Genomic DNA, 13,909 nt, shown 5'->3' with positions numbered 1-13,909 from the left:
TGCTTTTCCATGTAATCTGACAGCCAGCTACTTTTGCACGTGACTAATTTTACAAGGCTGCAGTAACCCTGCCTGATACGTATTTCTTAACTGCGTGGCCACATACAGTTATTATTTCCTGTCATCTAATGCTATAAAATCACAGACACAGAAAATTATAAAAGTGTAAGTTATCAATTTAGATGAAAGACAGAAATATGTAGAAATATGACGAGTAATAAAGAAATACATTCAGAAATGCTTCAACGTTTAGCAAGCTGAAAAAAAAGTAGCTGTTCACATCACTACGAGAATTAGATTTTCAAGTGATTGTCATCATTGAAATGGCAATTTACTCAAGTGGAACACAGGAAACCATTAAGATTCAATTTGAGGTCACCTTCACAGCTCATGGTACAGTCTGTTATTTTCTGCAAAGACATGGTCATGCTACACAACACAGCTGGGTGGGTGTGCAGTTCTGTGTTGGGTAGTGGTACATAGCATAGATGTGCTGTGCAATTCAGGATGCAAGTACTATCTGTAATAAAATGTAATATCTAGACAACTGGGAAATAGCTTAAAATAACACCTCAAATTCTATTTCTGTTATGGTTGGAGACTGTTTGAAACAGCTAAGGGAAGATATGGGAAAGCAGTGCTCAAAGAAACAGCTTCCAGTGATAGTTGAAAGAATGTAAAATAATTGGGCTTTGGGGAATAGATTATTTTGGGGAGTGCAAAACGGGATTAAGCCTAAGTAAATCTGCTATTTTTCACTGCAGAAGACGAAAACGAAAAATAGAAGTTTGTATCAACTGAACTTATGTGTCAGCACGTCAAACCTAGCCCAGCAGAGTCAATGAACAGAGCCCATTATCACCCATCTCAGCTCTCTGCAAAGGAGCACTAGCAGGAGATGTTGGAAATATGCAATTAGCAGTTACAACTAGAATAAATGCCCATTCCATCCAGGGTGTAAACGATGCTGAGAAGTGCTTTAATAAGTAATTTCCTGCTATGAAAGGGACCACGTAGCTTAGAAGCAAAGTCCTCTTTGCAGCACCATAAACACCAACACAAATTCCACGTAATCCTGAACCTTGCCCTACCTAAATTACTCCAAGATCATTAAGTGATACACATGCATTAAAAGATCAGTGCTTAACACTGCAGTTTTAACTACATCTCTTGCCTTCAGGATCCCTAAACACTATCCCATTCTTTCAAATGAAAGTATTCAACTCTCAGGAAGGAAGTTTGCAATTATCTTCCATTGAGACCATATGTACACTTATGTCATTCAGGCAGAAGGTCTGGGCATGAAACTGGAAGCATGGCATGTTCCAGGGGCCACCTTTGAGGGACAAAAATAAATGTTTTCTGGAAAAAGAACTTTAAAGCTATGAATCATCAGGGAAAGTGAGATGTCAGAGTGACCTACTGAATCACAGCATGGGTTTCCCCAGAATGCTTAGAAGAAGTTAAAGAAATTATCTTTACTTTATGGTCCATTCCTTCAAGTTTATTAGAGTTTCCAGGAAAAAATACTGCAAGGTAACAAGTGGTTGTCTCCAGAGGACAATATTCAACCTCTCTTCTCGGTCCCTTCGCTTCCGTTCACTCAACAAAGAGGACTCTGCAAATGAAAAGCAACAGAAATATGAAAGCGCAGGCTGGCAGTTCAGATTCCACCCCACCCAAATTTATACAGATAATTATTTGTTTTGTTAGGGAGTGAACACAAGCTCCACTCATCACCTTCACTGATCACAAAGCATTTGCTCCAAAGCCATCAGAAATCAGGTGTTCTCCACCAAAGAAATGCGGGTTTTTTTCCACCATGTAGTTGACAACCATTCAAGAATTGGCCCAGGGTACAAGAAGTCTGTTAAACCTATTAGCATTTACACACCATCAGTTTCAAATCAGCTAATACACCAGGTCAAAGACATCTCTATTGCCCACTACAGAGACCACATTTCACTTTGAACTTTTGAATTTGGTTCTCTTCCAAAGTTATTCTCAGACTTCTCCAATCGAAGCAGATTGAATTACATGTGCTCTCTACACACCCCACTCACCGTGTAACTGGATAACGGTATCTGTCCTCCCAGTAAGAATCCCTGGGCTATGTTAAGCCTTGCCACACTACTCAGCTTCTCCAAAAGGAGCCTGCCAGACGGGAAGTGCTCCTGTGATCCTGCAAGAAGGGCTTACTCATACACCACAGTCCTCCACTTAAACTGACACTACACATTTCGTTGCTTCTAACTGCAGTAATTTGGTTACGCTGCAGTGCCCAACACCACTGTAACACCAACCGTACCTCGGTCACAGTGCCTGTGTTCAGCTGTAAGTGCCTGTTGCTTTAGATCAACTAAGAGGAATCCCACAACAGCAAGCACTGGACACCCACATTCCTCAGGAAGGCCTTGCTTTGCTCCATACACATAGGCATACACTTCTCTTTCAACCTCACCTCATTCCTTGCTCAACAAGTTCTGTCCTTCACTTTTTCCACTTCATATGTCTAATAAAAATGCTTCAGCCCTGGGTTTTTTGTTACTTTGTATGATTTTAGTAAATGTTGTAAGAGACTGCAGAGTGGTGTAAGCCTGCGTACAACTTGAGAAATCACTTGATTACAAAACAATTAAATATGGAACTGGCACATTCAAGGCTGACAGGAAACAAACGGAGATGATAACCATCTCCACACTACACACAGCACTTAGTGACACAACGGTCTTCATTAAATGTTCCCAGATTACTTTGCACAAGTTCTAAACACCAATCCAAGCCGATTTCAGACATACCAGTAGAAAAAACAGGGAAGGCAGGAGATGAAGCTGTTAAATATTTTGCCAGCGACGTACAATTGTAAACAACGAATTACAGTGAAGCTGTCAACAGAAAAGCTAGAAACTGGGAGACTGAAAACTGGATTTCTCCCAGAGCAAAACAGATTTTATTACCAATACCATCTCTTCAGTGCCAAAGGGTGGGGTTGTACAGCCCAACTTCTACACAGCTCAGTTCTTAGCTTGCATCCCCTATGGTACCCAAGCCAGCATTAGAGGACCGCATGCATACGAGCTACAGAGTAAGAACACTGGAAGGAGAAGAGAGAAGCTGAATGGCAGCAGATAGCATGAAACCATTCTGTAGCTTTACGTTACATAAGTTCTCCAGATTTCAGATTGAAGCTTCCAGTACTGATTCAGGTGCCTCCTTTTGCATTATCTGGGCGTAAAACATACCAACATAAATTCCTTTCAAGTCCTGTGCTGGTCACTTACACACCAAGCTGACCAGCTGAGAACACGAAGACATTTCCTACCTACCTGTGAAGTTTCCATTGTGCTGTTCTTTGCTCATTCCTATGCGTCTCTGGTCACAGTCTGTTCCATTCTCTGCCATTTCATAGATCACTCACGTACAGAGATCTGATAGAACAAAACCAAAGAGCATCATGTCTCCATTGCTGGTTACAAAGACTCCGTTTACTCAGTAGTCAAAGGATGCATGCAAACACCCAGCAGCTCCCCAAACCACAGTTATCCCACATTACATCGCGAAAAAAGCAGAAAGTGTTTCCATTCCCACAAATGACACAGCTGAAAACATTTCCACCTACAGAAATCCGAATTTTTGCACTTCAATGACAAAACTCCCTCACTTCTGTGACTGAACAAAAGCTTGTGAAACAGCCCTTGCATCCATCAGCCCACTGCTGGCGCTCCAGGAGGAGCAGAGCACTGCATGAGCTCCCGTTCATTCCCAAAGTGAGGCTCAGGGTTTGACTCTCACATTAGAGAGCATCAATTCTGTGGGTAAGCTTCCAGGTAGTGTGCAAGCAGACCTCAAAATGCTCACTGATTAAAAAAGAACCCCTCAATGTGGTAACTAAGATCCAGAATTGCATCTCATGTCGTACAGTCTAATATCTCTAATGCAGAAAAGGAAAGCTCTGCATTGCCTGATGGAAAGCATTTGGAAAACCCAATGTTTTCTACAAGTTCAGCCTCTCTTCTGATGAGATCAGCCTTAAAGTTTCCCAAGAACCACTGTGGTTTTCCTTATCCAGGAAAGGAAATAGCACAGCAATTGGAAGACAGTGTAAAACAGAACACCGCAAGAGCTGCTTTCATTCTGCACAGCTGACAATGCCTGTGCAATTGAACACAAGCAGCAGCCAGTCAGAGCCACGGCGTTAAACATCCCCCCTTGAATCCTAAACCAGATTCTGGAATTTTATTTCGGAGAATAGAGTCCCACAAAGCTAAAGCAACTCGTTTGCATTACAATTCTCACTACAAGGAAACTTGATTTACAGGGTTTGATACGCTGCTTTTGTTGGGAAGCAGCACGATATTAAAATGACAGGTTATATAAAACTGCCCAGTGCAGGAAATTAAAATTTTATGGCAAAAAAAAAAAAATATTCCCCCTTTGATTTACATCGGCCTTCAGAGCCAAAGCAGCACTTTAGGTTCGGTAAATAGCAGTGAGACCTTCACGCCCATTCAGACTGCAGCTTCTGAGCAACACTGCAGGGCTCCCCAGGGAGCAGCAGAGGACTGAGGTGGTGCAGCAGAAGCTCCACAGCCACCCGTCCAACAGCAGACAAATGCAAAACTCCTTCCCCCCAGAGAGCAGCTGGTAGTGGCTTGATGCTCAGCAGTCAGCATAGCCATCCCAGTGCATTGCTCTGAGGCACAGAGCACTTGCTGCAGTGACATATGGATCATATGCTGAGCCACCTCCTGGTTTCATCAGAGCACCGGGTCCCTGCAGGCTGCGGAGCATTCAATTTCTAGTGATGGCACTTACATGGGGGTTTTGCTTTGTGTATGCATAACGACATGTATTTATGCACATATATCATCCATGTACACACATACATATCGGATGTGCACATATTGCACGCAGAAACCTCCATCTGTGAACAGCATTACTGGAAGTGGGCATCCACAGTTACCAGCTGCACAGAGCGCTGCTGCTCCCGGGGCACCACACAGGAAAGTTGTGGGTTAGGGAACTGCAGTTGCATTTGTAAAGCAACTCAAAGTAAAGCTGTTGAGTTTTACTCAAACCTTCAGTGGAAGTCGCACGTTGCTCGTTGTGAAGCCCACCTTTCTCCTTGTGCAAATCCAGCCTTCAAAACTGAAGCCTCAGTTTGTTCTCTGAATTCAGCTCCATTCCATTTCAAGCAAACCAATTCGCTGCAATACAAACTCTTTCTGTGTTGGACACGAAGGTCTCGGCCGTGCACAGTACTCCCTCTGCAACGCACTCAGTACCACTGCCACATGAAACCCACCCATCTCTGCAGTTCCCAGCTGTGCTGCTACCTACACACAGCCTCCACGACCACAGCCAGCAGAACCAGTTGCATCCTGCCTGCCTCAGAAGGCCCTAATCTGGGATTAGCTTTGCGTAACACTACCTCAAGTACACAGATCGGTATTTACAACAAGACAAATAACCCCCTTGCACACTTGTGTAGGCTGGGCACTTGTTAAGAAGGTCCCAGAGTCCCACCACTCTGCAGAAGTACTCTAAAAACTCCTATGTGAGAACACAGGTGACGGGGAGATTTGGTGCTCATCACAGGGTCAGTCCCAAAGGGCAGTGATTCAGAAACCAGCCCCTTCCTGGTTGCAGAAAGCCCTTCTCAATTTACCACAGCCTAATTATACTTAAAGTATATTCACATGGGGGAAGGAGGGTGTGCATACAGTTCAGCACCCCAATCTGCCCCCTTCTTTGATAGCAGTAAGAGTTGTGGGTCCTGCAGGGATGTCTTCACCTGGAGATTAATTGGAACAGCAGACTGAGCCAAAATGCAGTGACCTTCCATTAACTGAGTCCACGTCCTCATATCCACACCAAACCTATGAAAGCTCACCAAAGAAGATCATGTCCCAGCTGCTAAACAGGCCATCACTCCTCACGAACCCTGAAGAGACCCACAGCTCACATCCAAAAAGAAATAAACCCGGTGCACTGAACAGTTACCAGCAAACATAGATATAAACTATTTAAAAGAGTGAGGAAAACAACTTTGAACTGTTGTTGTGTCAGAGCTGCAGTCACACAGAACTTCTTTGTGGGGCTGAACAAACAGCCCACAATGCATTATTCAGCCCTAGTGCAATCCATAACACGAAGCACAAAAAGACAATTATCGCTGGGCAAAACGTAAACTGGCCAATGAGAGGGGCTTATCGAGGCTGTGACTGGTGCTGCAGTGTCAGAGCAAGAAAGCATAACGAGCTATTGGAGCATAAGAGCATGAGGCACTGCAAGTTCTGCACTCTGTGATCAGAGAGGACAGAAGTCCCTTCTTCCTGCTGTTTGGAGGTTGCTCTGTGCTGGTGCACTTACGTCAAAGGAAAGAGCTCAAGATGAGGCAGCTGGGTGCCGGCAGGAGCCGACTATCCTTACTTCTGCACTAAGGATGCTTTGAGGACTCCTTTCTATGGCTTTGGAACAACAGCAAGGAAGCTGTGACGCTTACTTGGTGATCTCACTGCCTTCCCACATGGTGTCTGAATCCCTAATTCTCACCACTTCTCCCCCTGCAGAACCCTGGAGCCCTGACTCTCCTCCCTGTCAGCTACAAGTCACTCAGCTGCTGGAACCATGGTTAGAGTTCTGCTGATGTCCCCCAACACACCCCAGCAGCACACCACTTTCTGCCTTTTCTCATGTCTTGCATGTTAAGCCATGTGCTCCAGCCCAGCCAATATTCTGCCTCTTCCTTCTCCTCAACTTTTCTGATAATGATTTCTTCTCCACCAGCCTCCCCGCTCTTCAATCACAATAAGAAAACAAAGAACAAAAAGCTGGGCTTTCACAGACTCCTTTCAGATATCAAACACCCCAACAAAGGCAGTGGTTTACACAGGGATTACGTTCACAGTTCCTTGGCACAGCAATGGCTTGAGAGCACCTTCCTGCAGCAGGCAGACTGCCTGCGCACCACCACCTTTAAACAAGGGATGACACCGGTCTCAAAGCAAAGCATTACATACCCCTTCGGCTCCGGGAAACTGTGCCACTCTTCACCACTTCTTCTGCCTTTGAAGCCAGTGGAACAACTACGTCCTCAGCTTTGGAGGCATTCAAGTCCAAACTGAGGGCTCTTCCAAACGTTCCTTCCCTACAGAGAGACAGTGCTGCTCACCACGTGATACGGGGCTGACAGGCTCCACCAACCTGAAGGTTAATAACCCTCCTGAAAGCCACGGAAAATATAAAAAGTAACTACTTTATTTTTCCAGCCCTTTAACGCTCATGGGAAGCATTCAATTAAAGTAAATGAGGACACATCTGAGAGATGTACAAAGTCTCCACAGATACGGCTATAATGGGCTACTTTGATAGGAGTACATTTATTCCCATACGAAAAAAAAACATTCTTCTAACTAAAATAGCTTAATCTCTCAAAGGAAAGAGCAAGTAATTCAGTTAAAGACCACGGGTTTCCTTTTTGTGGGTTATGCCTCTGTACACCAGACCTATTTTCCAATTCCTAGCCAGAGGAAATTACAAAAAGTGTAATGTTACAATTTAGAGATCAAATTTCTACTTTTCCAAAAAGATTTTGGAACATCTTGTTAGGAAAGAATGGTTTAACGTTAAGTCGAACAAGCTGTAGGGGTGCCACGCACACACACATGCTGGCAGTGTCACAGCTCTCTGTGGACAGGCTGCCAGAGAGGAAAGGAAGGTCACTGCCACAGGGAAACACACCTGCACAGAACAGAATGCCTGCTAGACTGCAGCTAGGAAAGCACCCGGAGTTAGAGACTAAAAGAACCAGTACAGGTCATGCTAGGGCTGCCTCTGCTATCCAGTAAGAACACCCTGCCTGTAATGTGAACCACAGAGCTTGACTCTGAGCCTTGTAAGTGGAGAGAATAGTCTTTCTACAGCTCCAAAACACACTGACCTAGCCATCAGCCTGCATTGTTCCCCAGGTCTGCCTGGTCAGTGTGGCACCAAACCCCATGGCTGTGCTTCCAACTTGCTACAGCAACTGCATGGTGTTGCAACAGCCCTGAGGCTGCACCCTTCATCCTCCTGGAACAGCAAAGTCCAGGCAGCTGACACTTCTCCAGTCAGCTGGAGCTAAAGTTCTAACTGGAGGTGATAATTTCTCATCACAGTTGTACCTGAAAAAGACAGCCTTCTCCTACTACAGATCGGGAATAATCATTTCGTTTTAAAAATAGAACTTATTAAGGAGGAAAAAAAAAAAACCAAAGAGACCCCAAAATACGAATTAAGACATTTTAACAAGTGGTATTCACACAGTGCATTCAGAAACAGCTATGACAGATTGAAAAGGCATTCAAAGACAGCAACTCAGAAAGCTCTGAAGTGGACATGGCAAAGTTGCCAGCCAGAAGGGCACCCCCTGCTCCCAGCACACTCACCTTTCCCATTCCCGGTTCCCACTTCAAAGCCAATGAGTGCTCTCCTCTCCCTTCCCACAGAGGTTACGAGTCCCACTAATTTCATTGCTAAGTAGGACAAGAAGCTGAGCTTAAACTAGCAAGTAGCACTAACCACCCGTTGCACAACTGGAAATGTGTTTGTTCAATCTCTCATCTGAAAACAAAGGATGAAGTAATCTTTGATTACCTACTGCCAATAAGGAATAACAATAATGACAAAGTCCATTCCCTGCTGTAAAAACAATGGGCTAAAAGAAAGAGGAATGTCATTATGAAGCCTTTTTCATACGCTCCAAGGCATCAAAGGGTAATGTCACACCACCTCCCAACCTCAGAGCACTCAAGCCATGTAATTGATGTGAACTAAACCAGGATACCCACTTGTTGGCAGAGCAGAGAGAACAAGGGCAGGAGAGGACCCTGAGGATGTTTCACACACGCAGCTCAAGGCACATAACCTGCTTTCATGGCACTTTGCAGATCAACCGCCACTGTCACACACAGTGACACACACAGCAATCCTTCCTTCAGGTCACCTACATGACTTGTCGAAACGTCTGAGCAACAGAACTGGAAGAAAGCAGGAGCCTTATTGCTCAGTACCTTCTGCCATCATCAGCTGCCATCAGACAGAAAGCTAAGAACCAGGCAAACACACGGGAACATTAACTTCCATCAACAGAAGGTAACGCTGAGACACCTCAGGGATGTGGGCCTACCCAACCAAGCCGGCAGGACAGGGCACTGCTGTGCTCTGGGAATGGAGATAACAGATAACGGGGGGGGGGGGGGGAGGCGGACGACAGGGAGGGCAGTCCACCAGGGGAGCCGAGCACATCTCCGCTGGGAAGCAAGTAAAGACCATCAGAATTCGACCCTTCGCAGCTCAAAGGATGGATTTCTCCCTGTGTCATCACTCACCGTCCCTCGGGACGGCACCGGGCGATTCTGTCATAGGATGATTCTGTCACAGGGTTGCCGCGCTTTTACCCAACGAGACGCGCAGATCCCAAGCGGACCGGCGAGGAGCTGCCCGCAACACCGCCTGCCGCCTCCAACCCCGCACCTCCGCGGCCTCTCGGGCTCTCTCGGACCCCACCTGGGCCCCTCCCGGGCCGCTCCCATCCCTCCACCGGCCCCGGGCCGGCACAGCGCGGCGGGGCCGCTCCCCACAGGGCCCTCTGAGGGCTGCCCCGGTCCCTGAGAGCCGTCGGGCGCTGCGCCGCAGCACCTCTCTGAGGGGGAGCTGTCGCCATAGAGACGAGAGCTCGGGGCTCGGGCCTGAGGGGAGCGGAGCCGGGCGGCCGCAGCGCTGAGGGGCACCACGAGGAAGCGGTGCCGGTGCCGCCGCGAGCGCGATGAAGGCAGACCCTCACCCGGCAGAGAGCCGCCCCGAAAGCCGAGCAGTACACTGTCCTGTCCCGTGTCGCGCCGTCCCGCCGCTCCGCACTCACCACGCCGCGCTCCGGCTGCTCCCGCTGGGCCCGGGCCAACCCGGAAGTAGGGGCGGAGCCAGCCCGCCTCTTGCCCTCCTCCTACCGGAAGTCGGTGAGTGCGTAACTTCCGGCGCGCCGCGCTCCTTTCTCCGGGCCGCTGCTGAGCGGAGGCGGGAGGTGTGTTGGTCGTCGTTGGCGCGCGGCCGTGGCGTCACCTCCGGGCGGCAGCGGGGCGGCAGCAGCGTGGTGGGCGCGCGGAGGCGGCAGGTGAGCGGGGCGGGGCGGGGCCGGGCCGGGCCGGACCCTCGTAAGGGCCCTGAGAGAACCCGGCCTGTGTCGCCCTTCTTTCATTCGTCGGCCTCGAATCTCTCCGGTTCGGTGAGGCCGGTGACGCTGCGGTGCTCTGTCACCGCGTTGCACGTCGCGTAGGGGCTCTGCTTCCCGAATCACTGCGGAAGTTGTGCAGCACCGCCCGTGGCATTTGGGCGCTGGGGAGGCAGGGGAAGGCCGCGTGCTGTGACCGTTCTCGCTGCCTGAAAAGGGAATCGCTTGTTAGCAGTTACGACCTCTCGATTACCAGTTGCCCCGATCGCGATAAGCTCTGTCTTTCTCCATAGCCCCTCTTCTAAAGCCGCCATGGATTACCTCTCCAAGCCCGGCTTCCTCAGCATCCTGGCGGGGGTCGCCTGCGGTGTGTGCCTGGGATGGGGCATCCGCGGGCGGTTTCTGAGGCAGCACCGCGCCATGGCGGCGTCCGCCGGCAGCTGTGGGACAGAAGCCAACGTCATGGGGGAGTCGGGAGAGTTCAAGATGGTGCTGATCGTCCGCAACGATCTGAAGATGGGGAAAGGTAAAGTAGCGGCGCAGTGTTCCCACGCGGCCGTTTCCGCCTACAAGCAAATTCAAAGGAGGAACCCCGAGCTCCTGAAGCAGTGGGAGTACTGCGGGCAGCCCAAGGTGGTCCTCAAAGCTCCCGATGAAGAGACTCTGATTCAGCTCCTGATTGACGCCAAGCGCCTGGGACTGACTGTGAGCTTAGTACAGGATGCCGGCCGCACTCAGATAGCGCCAGGCTCCCAGACCGTCCTGGGGATCGGGCCGGGACCTGCTGATGTCATAGATAAAGTTTCTGGTCATCTAAAACTCTTCTGAGCTGGGGAACCAAAGAATTTGAGCGCACCCGTATAGATGAGTGCTGAAGGGATAAAATCCCAGATTTGGGGTTTTTCAGTGTGTTCTTCCAGTAGAAATAAAGTTACCATTTTTTGTAAAAGATGTAAATTTGCAAAGTTTCATACCGTTAATGAGTTTTTTCTAGCTTGTGTATTGCATTCTGAAGTGGGAAAGAAGATATTAGGAGGCAGGTTTTCACACACAGGGTGGTGATGCACTGAACAGGTTGCCCAAGGAGGCTGTGGATGCCCCATCCCTGCAGGCATTCAAGGCCAGGCTGGATGTGGCTCTGGGAGCCTGGTCTGCTGGTTAGCAACCCTGCACATAGCAGGGGGTTGGAACTGGATGAGGCATTGTGGTCCTTTTCAGCCCAGGCCATTCTATGATTGTAGGGTTGGTGGAGCTAGGAAAAGTAGAGCTGGTAGTTTTACTACCCAAAAGGAATCCAGTATTTTTAAAACTCATGCAGTGGATTGAGCATTTTGCATTGCGTGAGGTCTATTGGCTGAACAGCAGCTCCAAGGAGGGCATAAGTGAATGGGGCTTGTGCTAAAAATAAGTTTCCGCTCCACCCTTTCCTGTGCATGAGTTTTGTTGGGGTTTTGTTTGCTTTTTTGAAAGACACATTCTTTAATGCAGAGAAGGCTACATCCTGAAGCAGCTGAAGATTGCCCCACTCAGATGGAGAGAGCTGTAGCTAAATTACTGTGTTGTTTCTAATATGGCAGCTGATGCAATACCTTGTAACTGGTATGAGACTGAACAAGTTAAACAGGGTTTGCAGCTCAGTGCTTTAGAAGTGTTTACTGGCTCTTAAGGGAGGATGCAAGCTGCACTCCTTTCTGGATGAGGCTGTGCAGCTTCTGCATCTGTAGGAAGCTGCACAGAGGCAGGTCAGTGTCCTCAATTCAGCCAATGTGTTGGGAGTTACCCACACATAAACAGCTCATCCTATAGGAACTAACTTTGACCTCTGAGGAGCTACTAATCCTCAGTAAGATAGGACTTCAGGAAGTGCTCTATTTTGGGATTTAACTGGACAGAGTTAAAATCACACTGGTGCATAGGTTCTACCTCTGCTCAACTGACACCCAGTACAACCAAAGCTCACGTGAGCAAGCAGGAAGCAGACTGAGCCTCAAATCGGGAACCTGATATTGACAACAGCTCCTGGTTAAGAGACAGAAGTGTCTACAGCTCTAATACGGTCAATGCTCTAATGTCCATTACACTCAAATATGACAGTATTCATAGAGAAACATTTAAGTCCATTTTATTTGAAGCTAAATATATTTAAGGCAACTTACATACCTAGAACATAATCTCAATTTAACTGACACACCCTACTACAATCCTAATGTATCATCTGGTCAAAGATGCTGCAGTTGACCACAATGCAGCCCACTACTGAAAAGTGCTATTCTCTTCTGTCTGGCATAATCTTTCTATAGAAAAAGCATTATGTATTTTCTTGTATTATCCCCTCAGTGCAAGACACCACTCATGGTCTCCATTGCTGCTATTCTAATGGCCCCTCCTACCCTTAAGTGTATGCACCTGTATGCCCCATACTACTAGCACTGTAATACTTGGTTTGAGGTTGAAGGTCCTTTATGAAAACAGTAAAGTGAAGCTACTACTATGCAGCATGTCCACAGTCCAGTAATTTATTTTTAAATTGAGTAATTTCAAATTGCACAAACAAAACTGAACAGCAATATGCTTGAATTCTCTCTTCTGTACACTCAAAACAGTGATCTAAAACACCACAATATCCAACATACACAAACCTCAGGGCAGGGTTAGTAAATACACAGATTGGAATCATGGTGCTCTGTTCCTGAATGGAATGTCCCACAAAAGCACAGGATACAGCACAACATAAGGTCATCTGTTACATATGGAGTGAGCAAAAAGACACTAGCATTTTCTATATGCATAACTGGAAAAACCTGCATAGGTTAAGGAAAAACTTTTACTCATTTTTAAGTCAGGCAAGGTTGTCTGTATGCATTTAAAATTCTTTTAGAGCTATGCAATCCAACCAGGGTAGGATATGCTGATTAGTGTTGTCTCTGTCAGCAGTCTTGCAAGGTCAAATACAAGTATCTTCACTTCAGCTTTCTCTGAATATACAGTGAGACTTAAATGCATTTAGAATAGACAGTACATACTGTAAGCTGCTCACATACGATGAACTTAAGATTCAATATTAGAGTTTAACACTATAGAGTGCAAATCAGAATCTTCACAATAGACTTAATGGTAATAAGCAGTCCTGCAAAAGCCCACTTGAACAAAGTCGTTTAAACTATTCCCCCTTTTAAAGTAAAGTCTAAATGACATGGAATGTGAAAAAGATTTAACATAAGTGATTCAAATAGTTTGCGCTAGAAAAAACAGTCCTTCATGAAATAAAGGTTACAAGAACACGAGGCAGAACTCTTTGCTTTTTCCCTGTTATGAGTTAAAGCGGGGAGGGACGGTGGAGTTTCAGTAAGAAAATATGCTAGCTCCAAACAGACTTGTGCTGCACCTTACATGCTGTACCCAAAGCCTGGCTGCGGTTGCCCATATGGTGGTGCAGTGTAACCATAGCCAAAAGGTGCTTGTGGAGGAACTGCAACACTGGGTCCTGCTGTCAACATGAGCTGTGGCTGACCTGGAAGACAGAACAGACAGAAGTTCCACCTTTACTGCTACGTACTGACAGCTCTGATGGAATTCCTACAGCTTCCCTTTTGACTGCTGTGTGTCCAACAATAACTCCCTATGACTGGCTTAGAGTCTTCAGCAGCTGGAATGGATATTTCCCCCAAAGATCTCAGATGGTCAGATGCTCAACTGCTA

At 47.1% G+C, this 13,909-nt stretch overlaps 3 protein-coding genes across 12 annotated transcripts in view; 1 reads left to right on the top strand and 2 right to left on the bottom strand.

The window, feature by feature from the left end:
• VMP1 (vacuole membrane protein 1) overlaps positions 1-9,946 on the bottom strand; it is a 55,996-nt gene extending 46,050 nt beyond the window's left edge. Inside the window, exons 1-4 of one of the 9 annotated variants that reach the window (XM_046902683.1) lie at positions 8,430-9,946; positions 7,023-7,150; positions 3,327-3,428; positions 1,483-1,618 (exon numbers count right to left, since the gene is read on the bottom strand). In XM_046902683.1, the coding sequence (XP_046758639.1) occupies positions 1,483-1,618; positions 3,327-3,402 (212 nt within the window). In that variant the 5' untranslated portion in view covers positions 3,403-3,428; positions 7,023-7,150; positions 8,430-9,946. Of the gene's footprint in view, positions 1-1,423; positions 1,619-3,326; positions 3,430-5,893; positions 7,226-8,429 lie in introns of those variants that run through there. The other 8 variants (XM_040650502.2, XM_415880.8, XM_046902682.1 and 5 more) reach the window with 8 other exon arrangements.
• An 81-nt stretch (positions 9,947-10,027) lies between these two features.
• PTRH2 (peptidyl-tRNA hydrolase 2) lies at positions 10,028-11,161 on the top strand. The gene is made up of 2 exons (NM_001040413.3): positions 10,028-10,153; positions 10,504-11,161. Exon 2 carries the CDS (start codon positions 10,523-10,525, stop codon positions 11,036-11,038), a length of 516 nt encoding a protein of 171 aa, NP_001035503.1. The 5' UTR covers positions 10,028-10,153; positions 10,504-10,522; the 3' UTR covers positions 11,039-11,161.
• A 1,549-nt stretch (positions 11,162-12,710) lies between these two features.
• Positions 12,711-13,909, bottom strand: part of CLTC (clathrin heavy chain) — a 29,497-nt gene continuing 28,298 nt past the window's right edge. For both annotated transcript variants that reach the window (XM_015295663.4, NM_001080117.2), the window contains one exon: positions 12,711-13,721. In XM_015295663.4, coding sequence (XP_015151149.1) covers positions 13,597-13,721 — 125 coding nt within the window. In that variant the 3' untranslated portion in view covers positions 12,711-13,596. The remainder of the gene's footprint in view (positions 13,722-13,909) is intronic.

The sequence above is a fragment of the Gallus gallus genome, chromosome 19, assembly GCF_016699485.2.
Source record: "Gallus gallus isolate bGalGal1 chromosome 19, bGalGal1.mat.broiler.GRCg7b, whole genome shotgun sequence".
NCBI classification, from domain to species: domain Eukaryota; kingdom Metazoa; phylum Chordata; class Aves; order Galliformes; family Phasianidae; genus Gallus; species Gallus gallus.
The sequence above is the reverse complement of the archived record's forward strand: the minus strand, read 5'-3'. Positions and strand labels throughout refer to the sequence as shown.